This window comes from Neofelis nebulosa, chromosome 1 (assembly GCF_028018385.1).
Source record: "Neofelis nebulosa isolate mNeoNeb1 chromosome 1, mNeoNeb1.pri, whole genome shotgun sequence".
Lineage (NCBI taxonomy): Eukaryota > Metazoa > Chordata > Mammalia > Carnivora > Felidae > Neofelis > Neofelis nebulosa.
In genome coordinates, this window is record NC_080782.1 from 123,559,467 (window position 1) to 123,574,245 (window position 14,779).

The 14,779-nt window shown below is 43.8% G+C and overlaps 2 protein-coding genes across 3 annotated transcripts; both read right to left on the bottom strand.

Annotated features, from left to right (window-relative positions):
• Nucleotides 1–436: 436 nt before the first annotated feature.
• On the bottom strand, nt 437–6,493 carry ZMAT2 (zinc finger matrin-type 2). Its single transcript, XM_058734522.1, has 6 exons — nt 6,374–6,493; nt 5,944–6,037; nt 4,737–4,860; nt 2,756–2,829; nt 2,168–2,313; nt 437–1,450 (listed from the first exon to the last, which is right to left on the bottom strand). Exons 1-6 carry the CDS (start codon nt 6,389–6,391, stop codon nt 1,307–1,309), a joined length of 600 nt encoding a protein of 199 aa, XP_058590505.1. The 5' UTR covers nt 6,392–6,493; the 3' UTR covers nt 437–1,306.
• A 755-nt stretch (nt 6,494–7,248) lies between these two features.
• LOC131514394 (histidine--tRNA ligase, mitochondrial) lies at nt 7,249–14,717 on the bottom strand. 2 transcript variants are annotated; one of them, XM_058734345.1, is made up of 13 exons: nt 14,456–14,717; nt 12,927–13,001; nt 12,294–12,413; nt 12,080–12,175; nt 11,227–11,352; nt 11,012–11,119; nt 10,657–10,755; nt 10,376–10,469; nt 9,595–9,722; nt 9,262–9,501; nt 8,962–9,078; nt 8,600–8,746; nt 7,249–8,045 (listed from the first exon to the last, which is right to left on the bottom strand). In XM_058734345.1, exons 1-13 carry the CDS (start codon nt 14,561–14,563, stop codon nt 7,986–7,988), a joined length of 1,518 nt encoding a protein of 505 aa, XP_058590328.1. In that variant the 5' UTR covers nt 14,564–14,717; the 3' UTR covers nt 7,249–7,985. The 2 variants fall into 2 exon arrangements, with proteins under 2 accessions (XP_058590328.1, XP_058590334.1); XM_058734351.1 differs by having other exon boundaries at nt 12,927–13,079; nt 14,456–14,567.
• Between the last annotated feature and the right edge of the window lie 62 nt (nt 14,718–14,779).

Sequence of the window (14,779 nt, forward strand, 5' to 3'; positions counted from 1 at the left end):
ACAATCTTAGCTGTCCTACTTGGGGAGGAGGTGCACTACAAGCAGAGGCTAGGGATATTGCTAAACATCCTAAAATGCACAAGACAGCCTCCAGAACAAAGAATTAGCCAACCGAAAATGTCAACAGTGCCAAAACCCAGTAACCCTGTGCTTAGTCTAACTGCAGATAATAAGGGACACACTAAGTTCAACCCTCAACTCTGCTGTTCCAAAAAAGAGACCAAAGGAGGCTAAAATTAGAGAAAAAGTTTTGTTCAGTCTCCTCCGGATACACATCCCATCAGAGGAAAATACAACTCGTGCTGAAGGAACCTAGGGAAAAAAAAGTGACAGGACTCAAATGAAGGGAGAAGAAAGAATAAGCTCTATATGTAAATACTCAGTGTATGAAGAAAAAAACAATACACAGGGAAGAATATGGAATGTTCCCACCAAATGTGAATAGGCCCAGTCAATGCCATTTATTATACATGTTGAACAGTCTCTGAGACCCAAGGGCTCCCATATGAAGTTTTTTTTCCTTTTTCTTTTTTGCATCAAACAGGTTCTTCCAAGAGCCTGCTCACAAGGAAGAAAAAAAAGAGTAATCCTCAATAAAATGAAACAAACAGGAAACGCTCAACAGTCTACATATGAAGAACAAAGGTTAAAAAACTCACCAGACAAAAACCACACCAAACACTCGTCCCATTTAATTTCCTGTTACATGCACTGAAGGAGCCAAGAACATCAGGCCCCAAGGCAGCAATGCTCTGAGGTTCTAGCTCAGGCTCCCCCTATGTGACAAATTCATGCACACACGCCCGCACATACCAGACCCAGGCAGAAATACACATGCATGCACAGGTGGCAGAAAACCAGAGGGGGTTGAGGGGGATAGAAGGCTGGTCAAAAATATGCTAGCAACTGGAAACTGGGGACCCAGAGAACCTTTCTGCTGCAGGCTAAGCCAAGAGTCAAAATTAAAACAAAGGGAGAACACAGGATCAATGTAGTATGCTCAGGTAAGAGGTTGGACAGATGAAGAGGGAAAGATGCAGGGGGAGTTTAGGGAAAGCAGCCTCAGAAGAGGTTTATATTGGGAACTCAGGCAGAGGTCCTGTGACTCCAGTGACATACTGAGGCTGAAGGAACATGCCACAGCGTTTCCTCTGCATCCTGTGCTCTTTCCCAAAGTAGAGGGAAACCACAAACACCCACCCTCGAGCCCTCCCCATTGCCACTCTTAAGGACTTTCCCAAGTACCCCGGAAAAAAATGACCCCCCCTCACACACAAAGTTAGCAAAGGGCCAAGCATAGAAAGCCTCAGTAACTCTTCTTGGTGGAACCAAAGCCAGAGAAGCCCATCACAGCTGCCATCTCATCATCCTCCTCAAATGTCAAGTCCTCCTCAGCCCTCCTTTTCTTCTCCTTCTGTTTCTCTTTCTTGTAGGCTTTGGCCTTTTCCTCCTAGGGGGGAAATCACTCAGAATCAGTTCAGACTCCTGAGCCAAAGATTGAAAGAGACAAGTGAGGTCAAGATTCCTTTCTATCTTTAGGAGAAAGCAGTTAAAGACAAATAAAATTTTAAGAACAGAAGAAAAGCCACACTAAAGATTTTAAGAAACAACAAAGAGAAATTTTAGCCTGTGAAGAGCACTTCTCAGTCCTACGTTCCAGGTTATCTCTGGTTCTTAAAAAAGGTTATGGAAGCAAAACCACATAATAGTACCTATCATCCTGGGGCACACAGCACATGCCAGGAGTTGGTGTATGTGCTTTGTGTAGATTATATATTAAGATCTCTAATATGGGGAAACCGAGATATGGAGAAGTTCTATAACTTGCCCAAGAGTCATAGCCAGTAAGTGAAGGAAACAGAATTCTGACCCAGTCAGGCTGGTTCCACATGCCTCTTGGGGACTAGGTGTATTTAATCCCTCCTGCAGTAAGAAAAAAAGTAAGTAGGCCCAGAGAGTCCACAAAAAAAGAATAGGTTTACAGCCATATTCTTAAGATCATGAGAGTCCCAAACAAAGGCAGTAAAGGTTTCCCCCAATATAGAGAAATTCAGGATACAATTATCCTCTGGGGGTGGGAGTGGAATGAGGAAGAAGGCTTCCCCATGATTCATAACATAAAACTCAAAGTTAGGGGATAAAAGATGGAAGAACAGCAGAGCCTTACTTCTTCTCTGAGCTCCTTCATCCTTTCCTCAAAATCATAATCCTTCTGTTTCTCTTCCATCTTCTTCTTGTTGACTTCAAAACGTTTCTTCACCTGATCCAAGGTGGAACGTTCCACACGCATAGACATGCCCAGATTTCGCTGATCTGGATGGGATCAACAGTGAAAAAGGTAATGTCAGTACATCCCCAGTCCCTCAAAAAGTCTTTTCTTGACATTATATTAAAAAAAAAAAAACTTCTCATAAAATACAAAGCAAAAATAATTATGGCTGGAAAAAAACTCCGTTGGCTTTACTTGTTCCCAGAAGCAGCAGCTACAGATAGCAAGATGCAAGTGGTGTTCAACTGGCTTCACTGAGCAAATGCATACCAGTGGGGACAGCTAGGCCATGGAAAAGACCATGGTCTTCTTGTTGAAAGCTTGAAACAGTGTCTCATCCAGGGCCTCCAGAAACATTAGATAATGAAGTAAAGGATGCCCTGTACTGAAGCAATTGGAGTATTTCTCAGGCATTAAAAAAAGATCCAACAGAAACTACCCTTTCCCCAAACCCAGCCCTAAGCATAAACTACCTCCAAGCCTTACGTTTCTTTCCATTAATGTGATCCAGGAAGTTGATGGAGTCCTTCACAACACAGTCACAGACATTGCAGTAATACCTAGCAAACAGAATAAAGAGCACTTATGGTCAAATCTAGCTATAAGGATCTTTTTTTTTTTTAATTTTTTTTTTAACGTTTATTTATTTTTGAGACAGAGAGACAGAGCACGAACAGGTGAGGGGCAGAGAGAGAGGGAGACACAGAATCTGAAACGGGCTCCAGGCTCTGAGCTGTCAGCACAGAGCCCGACGCGGGGCTCGAACTCACGGACCGTGAGATCATGACCCGAGCCGAAGTCGGACGCTTAACCAACTGAGCCACCCAGGAGCCCCACTAGCTATAAGGATCTTAATGTTTTCAGCCAAGAAACTCCTATTTTTTAGGTAAATTTTCTTTTTACAAGAAGGCACGTCTGATTTTCATAAAGCTTTATCTCTTGGAAGAATATGGTAGCCAACCTCCATGACGCTAAAATTCCTGGTATTCCTACCCTGTGTAGTCCCCTCCCAATTTGTACTAGGGTTAGTCTGTGACTAAAAGAATGTGAAAAGTGATGCTATGTCACTTACAAAATAAGGTTATTAAAAAAAAAGTGGCTTGGGGCGCCTGGGTGGCTTAGTCGGTTAAGCGTCCGACTTCGGCTCAGGTCATGATCTCGCGGTCTGTGAGTTCGAGCCCCGCATTGGGCTCTGTGCTGACCGCTCAGAGCCTTGAACCTGTTTCAGATTCTGAGTCTCCCTCTCTCTCTGACCCTCCCCCGTTCATGCTCTGTCTCTCTCTGTCTCAAAAATAAATAAACGTTAGGGGCGCCTGGGTGGCGCAGTCGGTTAAGCGTCCGACTTCAGCCAGGTCACGATCTCGCGGTCCGTGGGTTCGAGCCCCGCGTCGGGCTCTGGGCTGATGGCTCAGAGCCTGGAGCCTGTTTCCGATTCTGTGTCTCCCTCTCTCTCTGCCCCTCCCCCGTTCATGCTCTGTCTCTCTCTGTCCCAAAAAAAAAAAAAAAAAAAAAAAAAAAACGTTGAAAAAAAAAAATAAATAAACGTTAAAAAAAAAAAAAAAAAGTGGCTTCTGTTTTAGTCTGTCCATGTCTTACTCTGGGGAAGCCACTTGCTTTATTGTGAGCAGCACTATGGAGAAGCCCATGGGGCAAAGAACTGAGGCCTCTAAAGCACGGCCACGTGAAAAAGCCTTCAATCAAATGATTCAGCCCCACTTACACCTCAGATGAAGGCAGACCAACCAGATACCTATACTGTAGCTTTGTGAAACCCTGAGCCAGAACCACCTCGCTAAGCCTTTCCCAGATTATTTAGACACAGAAATTGTGAGCTATTTGTTATTTCATGATGCTAAATTTTGGATTTGTTAACTTACAAAGCAAGAGAGAACTAATACAAAGAGGAATGATGTTAGTGGATTTTCTAAGCAACTCAGACATGTCATTTATTGCTATCTGTTTTGCCCTCCTGCTAGAAAGACTAAGTGAACATGGAAGTAGTAGTGGTGGGCAAAAGAATAAAGAGTTGTTGTAGGACACTTCTTACCACGGGAGGCAGGTAGTCAGGAGGAAGGTGTATAACCAAGCAATCCATAACAACTACAGCCTCTGCAGCCAGTCTGGAACCTCAACTCCCTTAATTCAACAGCTCCTAGGCTCCATTCTATCTCCACCTAATCTCTCCCCTAAATATCTCTTCAGTAGTTCTTTTCCTCATTTCTTCTTTAAAATATTAAGTAGCACTTACAGTACTCGTATGAATAAGTCTACCGAGTGACTCCTCCTAGAGACACTATTATGTTTAGTTGAGACCTTGGGGGAACAAAGAAAAACAAACTTAAAGGTAGAATTGTAGGCAACAAGGTTGTTATCCTGGGGCCAGGGAACCTCCTCAACACCTGCTAAAAGCAACACAGAGTTTATTACACCTATTCCTGGCTCCTGAGAAAGATGAAACGTCACTCACCCTCCCATCTCTGATTGTGGTGTGGTCTTAGTAATGACAATTGTCTTCCCAAGCTTGGATTCCAGGTCCACCTTGTAGTCTCTATGCCGGAGGAGCTCCCTTTTGACTGGCTGCACTGGTTTTCCTAAAGTATAATAGAGGAGAAAGTTTCTTCAATACTTCAGTTCTTGAACCAGAAAGGAAAAGAAATGCATGATACCCAAAATACAGGTGTCTACTCTCATTTCTTTCTTGAACCCAAAGCCAGGGACACAAGGAGCACTTCTAGCAGCACCTAGACAGAATCTCGACACAGGAAAAATGATAAGCAATCCCTAAACTATGTACAGCTTTTATCCACTTTAAAGCCAACAAGTCTAAAAGCAAAGTTTTTTTTATTGATTAACTGAATTGAAAGGAGGAGTTCTGAATTTTCACAAAAAGCGAACTTTTAAAAGAGCAAAGACACTTTCAGACAGATACCCCAAGCATTAACACAGAAAAGAATCTTCACAGGGCTGGGGAAAATATTTAAAGGAGATCAACATTCAGGAAATACCTGTTATGTGGCTGGCACTACTGTACAAATTACATAAAAACTAAAAGGGTTAGTGTGTACAAGATGGTGTGAAACTAAAATGAAAGAAGAATGTATACGTTTGAAAACAGAAAAGAAGACATTTATTTTTGTACAGTGGAATCTCTATCTAGGAGAGGAGCACCAACTCCCAACACTGTACATAGGGAGCAGTACTACTGAGCATCAGCTTAAAAAAAAAAAACACACACACACACACTCCTTAGTAGTACCCTTGCTCTTCTCAGACTACAGGGAAAGGTCTTAACTAAGCCAGTTCTTCTTCCCCTTAAGTGACTTCAAGGGAAAGAAGCCAGCCTCAATAGCAGAATGCACAGCAACAAAATACTCCACTTCTTTTCTGTCACTACTAAGGATTCCACTCTCTTATCTGTACTTCAGGAAAGTACGAAATGAGCCAAGCAAAAGGAGAGCAAGGAAGTAGAAGAAACAGAGGGGAAAACACCTCAAAACCGCTTCAGTCCTTCTTCTTGCTCTCGTTTTACACATTAAGAACTCAAGGGGCAGGGAGGCAACGCTCTGCCAGAGGTTACACGGGGTAAAAGGTCAATGCATTTCAACCCCCCACCGGCTCCCAGCTATGGCTTCGCCTCTACTATACCCACAGCCCTTGACGGAGCAGGCACGCACCATCCTTCTTTTCTCTCTCTTCCGTGAGCCTCTTCTCGGCAAGCTTCTCATATTCATCTTTGTCCCACTTTCGGCGAAAGTCCAAGTTTTTCGTCTGTAGAGAAAAAAGCGCTCAAGATTCGTCGCTAATCACGTCCGACCCCTAGAGAAATAAAAAGACCCGCGTCTACGCGGCACGGCGTCCCGCGGACCTGTGGAGAGCGAAGACTCTCCGGACCACACCAGACTAAGGTAGCCTCAGGACCCAAACCCAAGAGACCTCCGCGATTCCACAAACCCTGAACCAGAGCCCCACGGGGAAGCTCTTGAATCCGGGCCATTACACCACAAGGAGGTGTCGAGAAGCCAGCCGGCTGCAGGATATTCCGCACTGAGAAGCCACCCTCTGCCCCCCGCCCGACCAAAGCCTCCACACACACACAACACCTACCCCACTGCCGGACGCCATCTTCACTGCGAAGTGAATGGGAAGCCGGAAAATGACGTAAAAAGCGGCCTTGAGCCGTAAAGCAGGCTTGCCCTCCAATAAGCTTAGAGTCTCGTGTTCTAAACGAGATAAGGACTGGAGGGCTTCTAAAACAAGCTTGTTGGCCCCTCCTCTGCCCCAAGAAAATGACGCATGCGCAAGGGGGGGGTTTGAAGCAACACGGAAGTAAGGGTGCCTACCAACGTTTCTTTCCCCAGGCTTTCAAAACGTGCGTTGAAGGGCTGATTTAGTTCGACTCGTCTATTTTACAAACGAGGCAACGGTCCAGATCAGCGCCCTCTGATCTAAGCAATTTTGCGTGCGTTTGCCAAGAGTTTCTAAGTTTTCGTTAAGGCTGAATCGGATATCAGGAGTTCTAGGTGTCCCATTTACCTGTATGCACTAAAGATAAGGTCCTGACACCACAGTGTTTTTAAAGGTTGCAACCTTCCCAGCGCACAAATACAAAATTCTTTTTGCACACTCTCTCCTTGTTTTGAAGCAACACTAACACCCTTTGGTTAACTCATTTTTCCTTAAACTGAGGAATCTTAGTCTTTCAATCTATAGGGCACAATTTAATTAACATGATTGGACTTGGAAAGGCCAGTCATCAGCAACTCTGTAGGGTGAAGAACTCTGACAGATGACTCACTATGTGTTGAGTTGGGGGTTGAGGAGTTAATGGGCAGCAGTCAGGAACTGTGACTGCTCCATTCACTGAATACAGAAGCATCACCCCAGGGAGGTTGCTCCTAGCTCTCAGAATTCTCTAGTGTACACTCAAGCATTTTCTATGGTCTATGCAAACCAATCTCTTGATGACAAATCACCCAAGCTACTTCATTTAATATTTTATTTAATACATTATCCAATCACTTCTAGAAAGGTCACCTCCATAGGAGAATATGGAATATAGTCAGAGTAGTAATTCTGGCACAGGAAATGGTCTCCAAAATCTCAAAAGATTAGACCATTGCATCAAGTCACCTATTAAATTCAACATTCAAAATTACTAAACAGACAGCCTCACTCTATGTGGATGGGCTAGAGACATGCCATATCAGTATGAGCACTACTTTGCCCTCAGGATAGCATCTCTGTCCTCAAACAAAAGAGAAAGTTGCTGTTCCCCCTTCTTTGCTGTCTTCCAAAACTCCCTGGGCAGGCCAAGGGCAGATTGTGGACAAATTCCCCAGAATCTGGTTCAGAAGCCACAGTAGAAGGCTAAGATTCTGACTTTTGGTCTCAATGGTCTCAGCCTTAGGCAACTTTCCTAGAGCTTTGCTAAAAGCAACCATCTCAGTATCTATTGGCAGCATTCAATGGCACTTCAATTCTGCCTCTGCAGTTAGAGCATGTCTCTTTCACATACCAGCCATCTGCACCCATGCAGAATAGCTGCTTGCACTAGCCCAGGAGTCCTCAGGGCCTTCCACACTTCTGTACCCAGAAAGGATGGAGGAGGCAGAGGAACTTGTCACCCATCCTGGCCAGCAGTTGTGAAGTCCATCAGCAACTCAGTTCTAGAAGAAACATTTTCTAGAAAGAGCAGCAGATGGCAATCAGGCAAGAGTCAAGATTCAGATAGTCGCTTCTGAATTTCAGCCACAAGATTTTCCCGTTTAATAGCCACCTGTAACATAAAAGAACCTTCATGTGACAAACTATAGAGTGATACTAGATTCTTAGTCACTGCTTTTCCACATGCGTTTTACTCTGCATCTGCTCCCACTACTTATGCAACCAACAGGGAGAAGTATGGGCTTCAAGCTGGACTGGACAATGTATGCTCTCAAGAGATTCTAACACCTGGGGCACCTGTCTCGCTCAGTGAATAGAGCATGTGACTCTTAATCTTGGAGTTCTGAGTTTGAGCCCCATGATGGGTGCTGAGATTACTGAAGAAATAAAATCTTTAGGGGCGCTTGAGTAGCTCAGTCATTTAAGCATCTGACTCTTGATTTAGGCTCAGGTCATGATCTCACAGTCTGTGAGGTTGAGCTCTGCACTGGGCTCTATGCTGACAGTGTGAAGCCTCCTTGGGATTCTCTCTCTACCCCTCCCTTGCTCACCCACTTGCAAAGTATGCTCTCTTTCTCTCTCAAAATAATTAAACATTAAAAACAAAAACAAAAAAGAATCTAAGAAAGATAGAAACCCTTGGTTCCTTCCATTTCCCCCACTCACCTCCTCCCTGCTGGCCACTGAACGAAGCTTGATTATCCCTTCTTTCATTTCTTGCTCACCAATAATGACCACCAGTGGAATGCCCATGTCCTCACAGTAGTGCAGTTGTGTTAGTAGTTTAGGGTTGTTTTTATACAGCAGCTCTGCCTGAAAACAGTGAAGACAGAGTAAGGGGCTGAGGAATAACCACATTACTCAACCCCAGGAACAAGCATTGCCAAAGAAATAAGGACCTAACCCTTCTACTAGAAGACACTTTAGTGAAGACCAGAAATTTCTTAAGTTCCACCTTGCATAAGGTAGAAATGGCCACCTGAATGTCTACATATACCTAGATGACCTGGATATCAGATTTATCATACCTTGATCCCAGCATCCCAAAGTTCTGCGATTAGCTTCAACCGTTCATGAAGAAAGTTCTTCTGTGGTGTGGCCACAAACACTTGGGTCTCTGTAGTCCGTATCTTCTGACCAAAAGTCTGATTAAAGAGAGAGGAAAAACATAAAACTAATAAAAAAAAGCCAAAACTTCCTGTGCATCAGAAACTTTAAAAAAAAAAAAAAAAAAGGACAAAAAGAATCATCAGAAAAACAGTCCCACTGTATATCCAAAAACATGAGTTTAAGTCTCTAGCCCCACTCCACCCCAACCTAAGACCTACCTTCATCCTCTGCTCCACAATAGAGAAGATTCGCTCTACCCCAATACTGAGTCCCACACACGGCACCTTGTGGCCCTTGGGGTCAAACATGCCCACCAGCTTATCATAGCGTCCACCAGCAGCCACACTACCCACATTGAAGGACTCCTGAGCCTGAGCCGGGGTCTGTAGTAGCACTGCTTCATAGATTACTCCAGTATAGTAGTCCAGGCCCCGAGCTAGGCTTAGGTCAAAAGAGATCTGTGGGAACAAGGCTATAGTAAGTCCCAGAAAACACTCAGGACCCTGAGAGCCCCAAAGCTCAGCCAAAGGTCCACTGCCAACTCAGCTTACCTTCTCAGCAATTCCAAATAAAGTCAGGTATTCAAATAGCAGCTTCAAGTCCCCCAAGCCATCTAGAGCCTGCTTGTTCTGTGATAGTCTAGGATCCTGGAACATTTGCTCTATCAAGGAAACCCCACCTAGGGAGACATATGGGGAGAAATAAGGTCTGTGCTATTCACCCAGATTTGTTTTATCCAAATTTATTCCTAATTTGTTCCAGCCAGTCCTCCTTACTTTATTTTTTAATGTTTATTTACTTATTTTAAGAGAGAAAGAGAGAGTAAGCTCTCACAAATGCATGCAGAAGTGGGCCAGTTGGGGAGGGGCAGATAGAGAGGGAGAGAGAAAGAATCCCAAGTAAGCTCTGCTGAGTCAGTGCACAGCCCAACTCAGGACTCGATCCCATGACTCATGAGATCATGACCTGAACCAAAATCAGGAGTCAGACACTTAACCGAATGAGCAACCCAGGTGCTCCTACTCCTCTTCATTTTCTTATTTAAAAAAAAAAAAAACAAAAACAAAAACAAAAAAACACCTCAAAAATAAATAAACATTAAAAAAAATAAAAAAATTAAAAAAAAAATCCTGATGTCTTATGACCAGACTCACCTCTGCTTCTGCCATCTGAAGACACAAAGTGGTTACACTAAGTAAAAGTGAAATTAAATTCAGGCCAGGTTCTGATGTCACACATCTTCAGAAAGGAGCTGTTTCAGAGGCAGAAGTTTGTACACCCATCACCCTCACTCCACTTCTATCACATAGCCCACAAAACCCTGGTTCTTACCATGACATTGAACATAGTCCCCAATTCTATCAGCCACTTCAGGAGCCAGGCCTTTCTTTGCCACCATCTCATGTCTCACATCTTTCCAAGATATCTGTGCAAACACCCAAATATTAGCCCACTTCCAAAATCCTTCTTTATCTAACTGGAAATGTCATGAGTACATAACATTATACTCAGCAAACTCAGAGGCAGCTCAGGAAATCCAGCGACAGGGGTATAGATTTGAGGGCAGGGCAGAGACTCGGATATGGTCTATTAAAACATGTCTTTTTTGTTACCTTGTCTAGTTTGTCTATCGAGGAGCAGATGGCATGGAACTTGCTTTCAGGAACACCGCAGACAGCAAACATCCCATCCAAAACCCGCCGATCATTGACCTGGGAACTCAGTGGAAGTAACACAAGTGCCTCGTCAATGCCCTTTCCCTCAAAACAATTGCAGTCCCTACTAGCCTGTCTCATAAAAATGACAGAAAAAAATTTCATAGGATGACTATATAGATATACATAAAATTAAATAACTGTTCTGAGAAAATGCCAGATCTATAGGATTAAAGGCTGGGGTCACCTATGTTTTAGGACATAATCAGGCCAAATCCAGATTTTTCCCCTCAGTCCTTAGCCCTGGTCTCACCTTAATGATGAAGTCCCCCAGCTGCAATCCACTAAGAATTTCACACATGATCTTCAAACACTCTGCATCAGGGATCATAGGATCAAACTGACCAGCAATGTCAAAATCCTACAACAACAAAAAAGATGGGGGAAAAAAATCTTCACTGAGTAGCCAGTTCTCAGGTTGTAGCCTCCCAAACTATCAAACCATGCTGCCCCCATCAGGTCACTTACACACTGGCAGAACTCCCTGTAGCGGCCTTGGACTATGGTTGGGCTCTCCCGCCGCCACACTTTTCCAACATGGTAACGTTTCATCTTCTTCACCTTATTCATGGCCAGATAACGAGCAAAAGGGACCTCACATAAATAAGTTAAGGAGAAAGGATACTACATCCAAAGCTTAGGCCCAGTGTGTAGACATTTGAGAGGAATGGGCCATTATCAATTGGATCTCATCCACTAGGATGAGAACAAGGACCTTCTCTGTCTTGTTTCCCACTATTCCCAATGCCTAACAGTGCTTGACATTCAATATATATAAAGGAATGAAGGAATCTCTCCAAGCAAAAGTGCAAGTTCAGTAAAAAGCAGGGGAAGCTGGCCTACTGGCCACTGAATGAAACAGAAATGCCCCAAGAACTTCCAAGTATGGGCTATTACTTCCTATTCAGACCAATTCTCAACCATTTCAAAATAGTCAAGTTTCAGAACCTGGATTTCCTTGCAACTATGTCGATGTTTTTTAAAATAGAGGTCAAAAACCACCTGCCCCTTCATGACCCCAGACGCCTGTTTACAATGTACATTGCTGAGCCCCACTCCAGCTATAGAATTAAGAATATCTGGGGGTAATGGCCAGAAATCTGTATTTCTGCAGGCTTCCACAAGAGATTCTGATACATAAAAAGTTAAATGACAACGCTCCAGGCCAGGCTCTGCTGGCAGAATTGCTTTCTGGGAGGAACTAGAAGTAAAGGCTGCTACAAACAGACCTAGGGGGCCCAGAGGCACTTTTGTCCCTTTTGTCAAAGAAAGTCGTCTGGGTTTGGAAACAGATGTCAGTCTCCAACACTTAGAAAGATACAGTAAGGTCATAGCGCAGGGACAACAGCTCTCCACCCTGATCCTTCAGATCATAGATGAGCCCAGAGTCCTCTCCATACTTCTCAGTGAGCATTTCCTGCAGGGATCAAACAAAAAATGCCACAGTTCAAAGGACTCCAAAACACAGGCTAAAAGTTCTTTCAAAAACTGAAGACAGGTGAAGAAATGGAGTCCCAAAAGTTTTTCCTTCTTACCTTTAGCTCAAATGCGGGAGTATCTAACCTCTTTGCTCCATGACGTTTAAAGCAGCCAACAACCATATCAAGAATTTTCTCCCTCACAACCATCTGCTGGGGACTAAGATCTCTGGTGCCCTAGAAACCAATAGGAGCCATGGCCAAAACAAAGACAAAAAACAAGTCCATTTAAGACAAAGAGTTAAACAACATCTATAATCGAAGGTCTGAAGTTGAAATCTCTTTGAATTCAGATGAATGATCCTGATAAATATCTCAAGAATAGGGAATTTTTGGGGCGCCTGGGTGGCTCAGTCGGTTAAGCGTCCGACTTCGGCTCAGGTCATGATCTCACGGTCCGTGAGTTCGACCCCCACGTCGGGCTCTGTGCTGAAAGTGCAGAGCCTGGAGCCTGTTTCAGATTCTGTGTCTCCCTCTCTCTCTGCCCCTCCCCTGTCATGCTCTGTCTCTCTCTGTCTCAAAAATAAATAAACGTTAAAAAAAAAAAGAAAAGAATAGGGAATTTTTTTTTTTTGATTCGTCTAAAAAGACATTAAAAGGGATTAGGAAGAGACAAGCAGAGCAGAGGGAAGAACTGAGGGGAGTCCTCCAAGGAACCCTAATAGGACAGGGTAGGGAAAAGGGCATTACCTTTGGAGTCTTGATGATAAAATTTGATTTCTCTTGTTGTGGTTTCAGTTGGGATGTTAACACTGCCTCTGCAAACTGTCAGAAAAAGGAATGTGAGGTGTGCTCCTTTCAAGACTGTCCAGACCTGTGACACTTCTGGCCCTATGTCCAGACCTACAAAGACATTTGGCCCTGAGCAACAGGCAGACTGAACACTGTTTTATCTACTCCAATCTCAGCCTCACTCTAAAACATATGTTGTATGTGCATTATATATGTAATACATATGAGATCAGGTCTTTATCATAGTTGTTGTTTTTAAATGTATTCACTATATTTGGAGATTTTAAACATCTGAAAAAGCTTAAGCACCTGAGAACAATGAAGGCACAAAACAACCCACCACTACCACCATCAACCATCCAGGAGTAGGGATTAGTATGATCCTACAATTCTCAATTCCTACTCAAAGAGCAAAACCATAAATTTTTAATAAGATAGCAGCAGTCATTAGGCTTAGAGACACGGAAAAAGCAACCTGAAGACACAAAAGAACGAGCCCAAAACACAGAACATGCCCATGGAATGAACAGGAATGGATATCCAAATTGAACTAAAAAAAGCCAGATTGGTAGGATGCTGTGACTGAAAATTAATAACAAGATCTGAACCCTGTTATTTATGATAGCAAAGCCTCTGCTAGGGTGTTTGACAAAGTAAAACAGATTCGGTAGTTTGTTTATTAGCAGAAGGCTGTATGCTCCTTTCTGAAATATAGAGGGTGTGAGAGTTCCATATTTTGGCGGATTCTCTCCTCCAAAGGATGACAGTTCACAATCCTTCCTCTGCAATTCCAAATCCTAAAACCTCTAAAAACCGAAAATGTTTTTTTGTTTTGTTTTGTTTGTTTTTGGAGGGATGGGCGTTGCTCATTTTGAGGTAAATTCTAATGTGAACTCAGCCCACTTATGGGCTTCAGTCATCTCACTTAATGGGAATATTCACATACTTTGCTTAAGAATGTGTTTGACTCTGGGGCGCTTGGGTGGCTCAGTCGGTTGAGCGGCTTCGGCTCAGGTCATGATCTCTCAGTTCGTGAGTTTGAGCGCCGCATCGGGCTCTGTGCGGACAGCTCAGAGCCTGGAGTCTGCTTCAGATTCTGTGTCTCCCTCTCTCTGCCCCTTTCCCGCTCATGCTCTGTCTCTCTCTGTCTCCCAGAAAATGAATAAACGTTAATAAAAAAAAAAAAAAAAAAAAAAAAAGAATGTGTTTGACCCCAAGAAGTTCACATAAGGGATTGTGGACCTATATTATAAATGTATCCGTAGATAAATCATTTAACCTAGCTCACTGTCTCCTCAACAATAAAATGGAAATAATCACAACCTCTCAAGACTGCTATGAGGATTAAATGACAAAGCATCTAAAACGCTTAGCTTAGTACCCCTAAACTACTCAAAAAACCCTGACAATACTAATGGAGTGCAGGCCGCGAATCCCTGCTCCGGATCTGGAGATCCTGCCCCGACAGACCACTCAGCCTGGCTCACCTGGCTATGAAAATGGACCTCCCTGATGCACACAGCACGGGGCGACCGCAGAAGCTGGCCAAACAGTGAAGCCCAAGCCCTCATGTGCAGGAATCCGAACGGGGGCATCGTGTAGCAAGAAAGCGCTTTTCCGAGACAGGCGCCAAAACCTGGGAACGAAGCAAGTCGGACCCAGTAAGGGTGCAGAGCGCTGCAGAAGGTAGCCCTAGCACCCTGGAAAAGAGAATATTTCCGCACCTTCCAAATCCTACTGGCTGGCCCCGGACCTACCAGGCTCACGCCCAGTTTCCGTACTTCCGGTAGTAGCCGGAAGTGATTTTGTGC

Excerpts from the sequence above, each read along its gene's own strand:
- ZMAT2 (XM_058734522.1), bottom strand. Across the intron at positions 4,861-5,943 it reads AGAGAGAGAAAAGAAGGATG|GAAAACCAGTGCAGCCAGTC; the intron begins GTGCGTGCCTGC and ends ATTATACTTTAG. Across the intron at positions 2,830-4,736 it reads CCACAATCAGAGATGGGAGG|GTATTACTGCAATGTCTGTG; the intron begins GTGAGTGACGTT and ends TCTGTTTGCTAG.
- LOC131514394 (XM_058734345.1), bottom strand. The coding sequence starts at position 14,563 with ATGCCCCCGTTCGGATTCCTGCACATGAGGGCTTGGGCTTCACTGTTT. Across the intron at positions 13,002-14,455 it reads AGGTCCATTTTCATAGCCAG|TTTGCAGAGGCAGTGTTAAC; the intron begins GTGAGCCAGGCT and ends TTTTTCTGACAG. Across the intron at positions 12,176-12,293 it reads CTCCCGCATTTGAGCTAAAG|GAAATGCTCACTGAGAAGTA; the intron begins GTAAGAAGGAAA and ends TGATCCCTGCAG.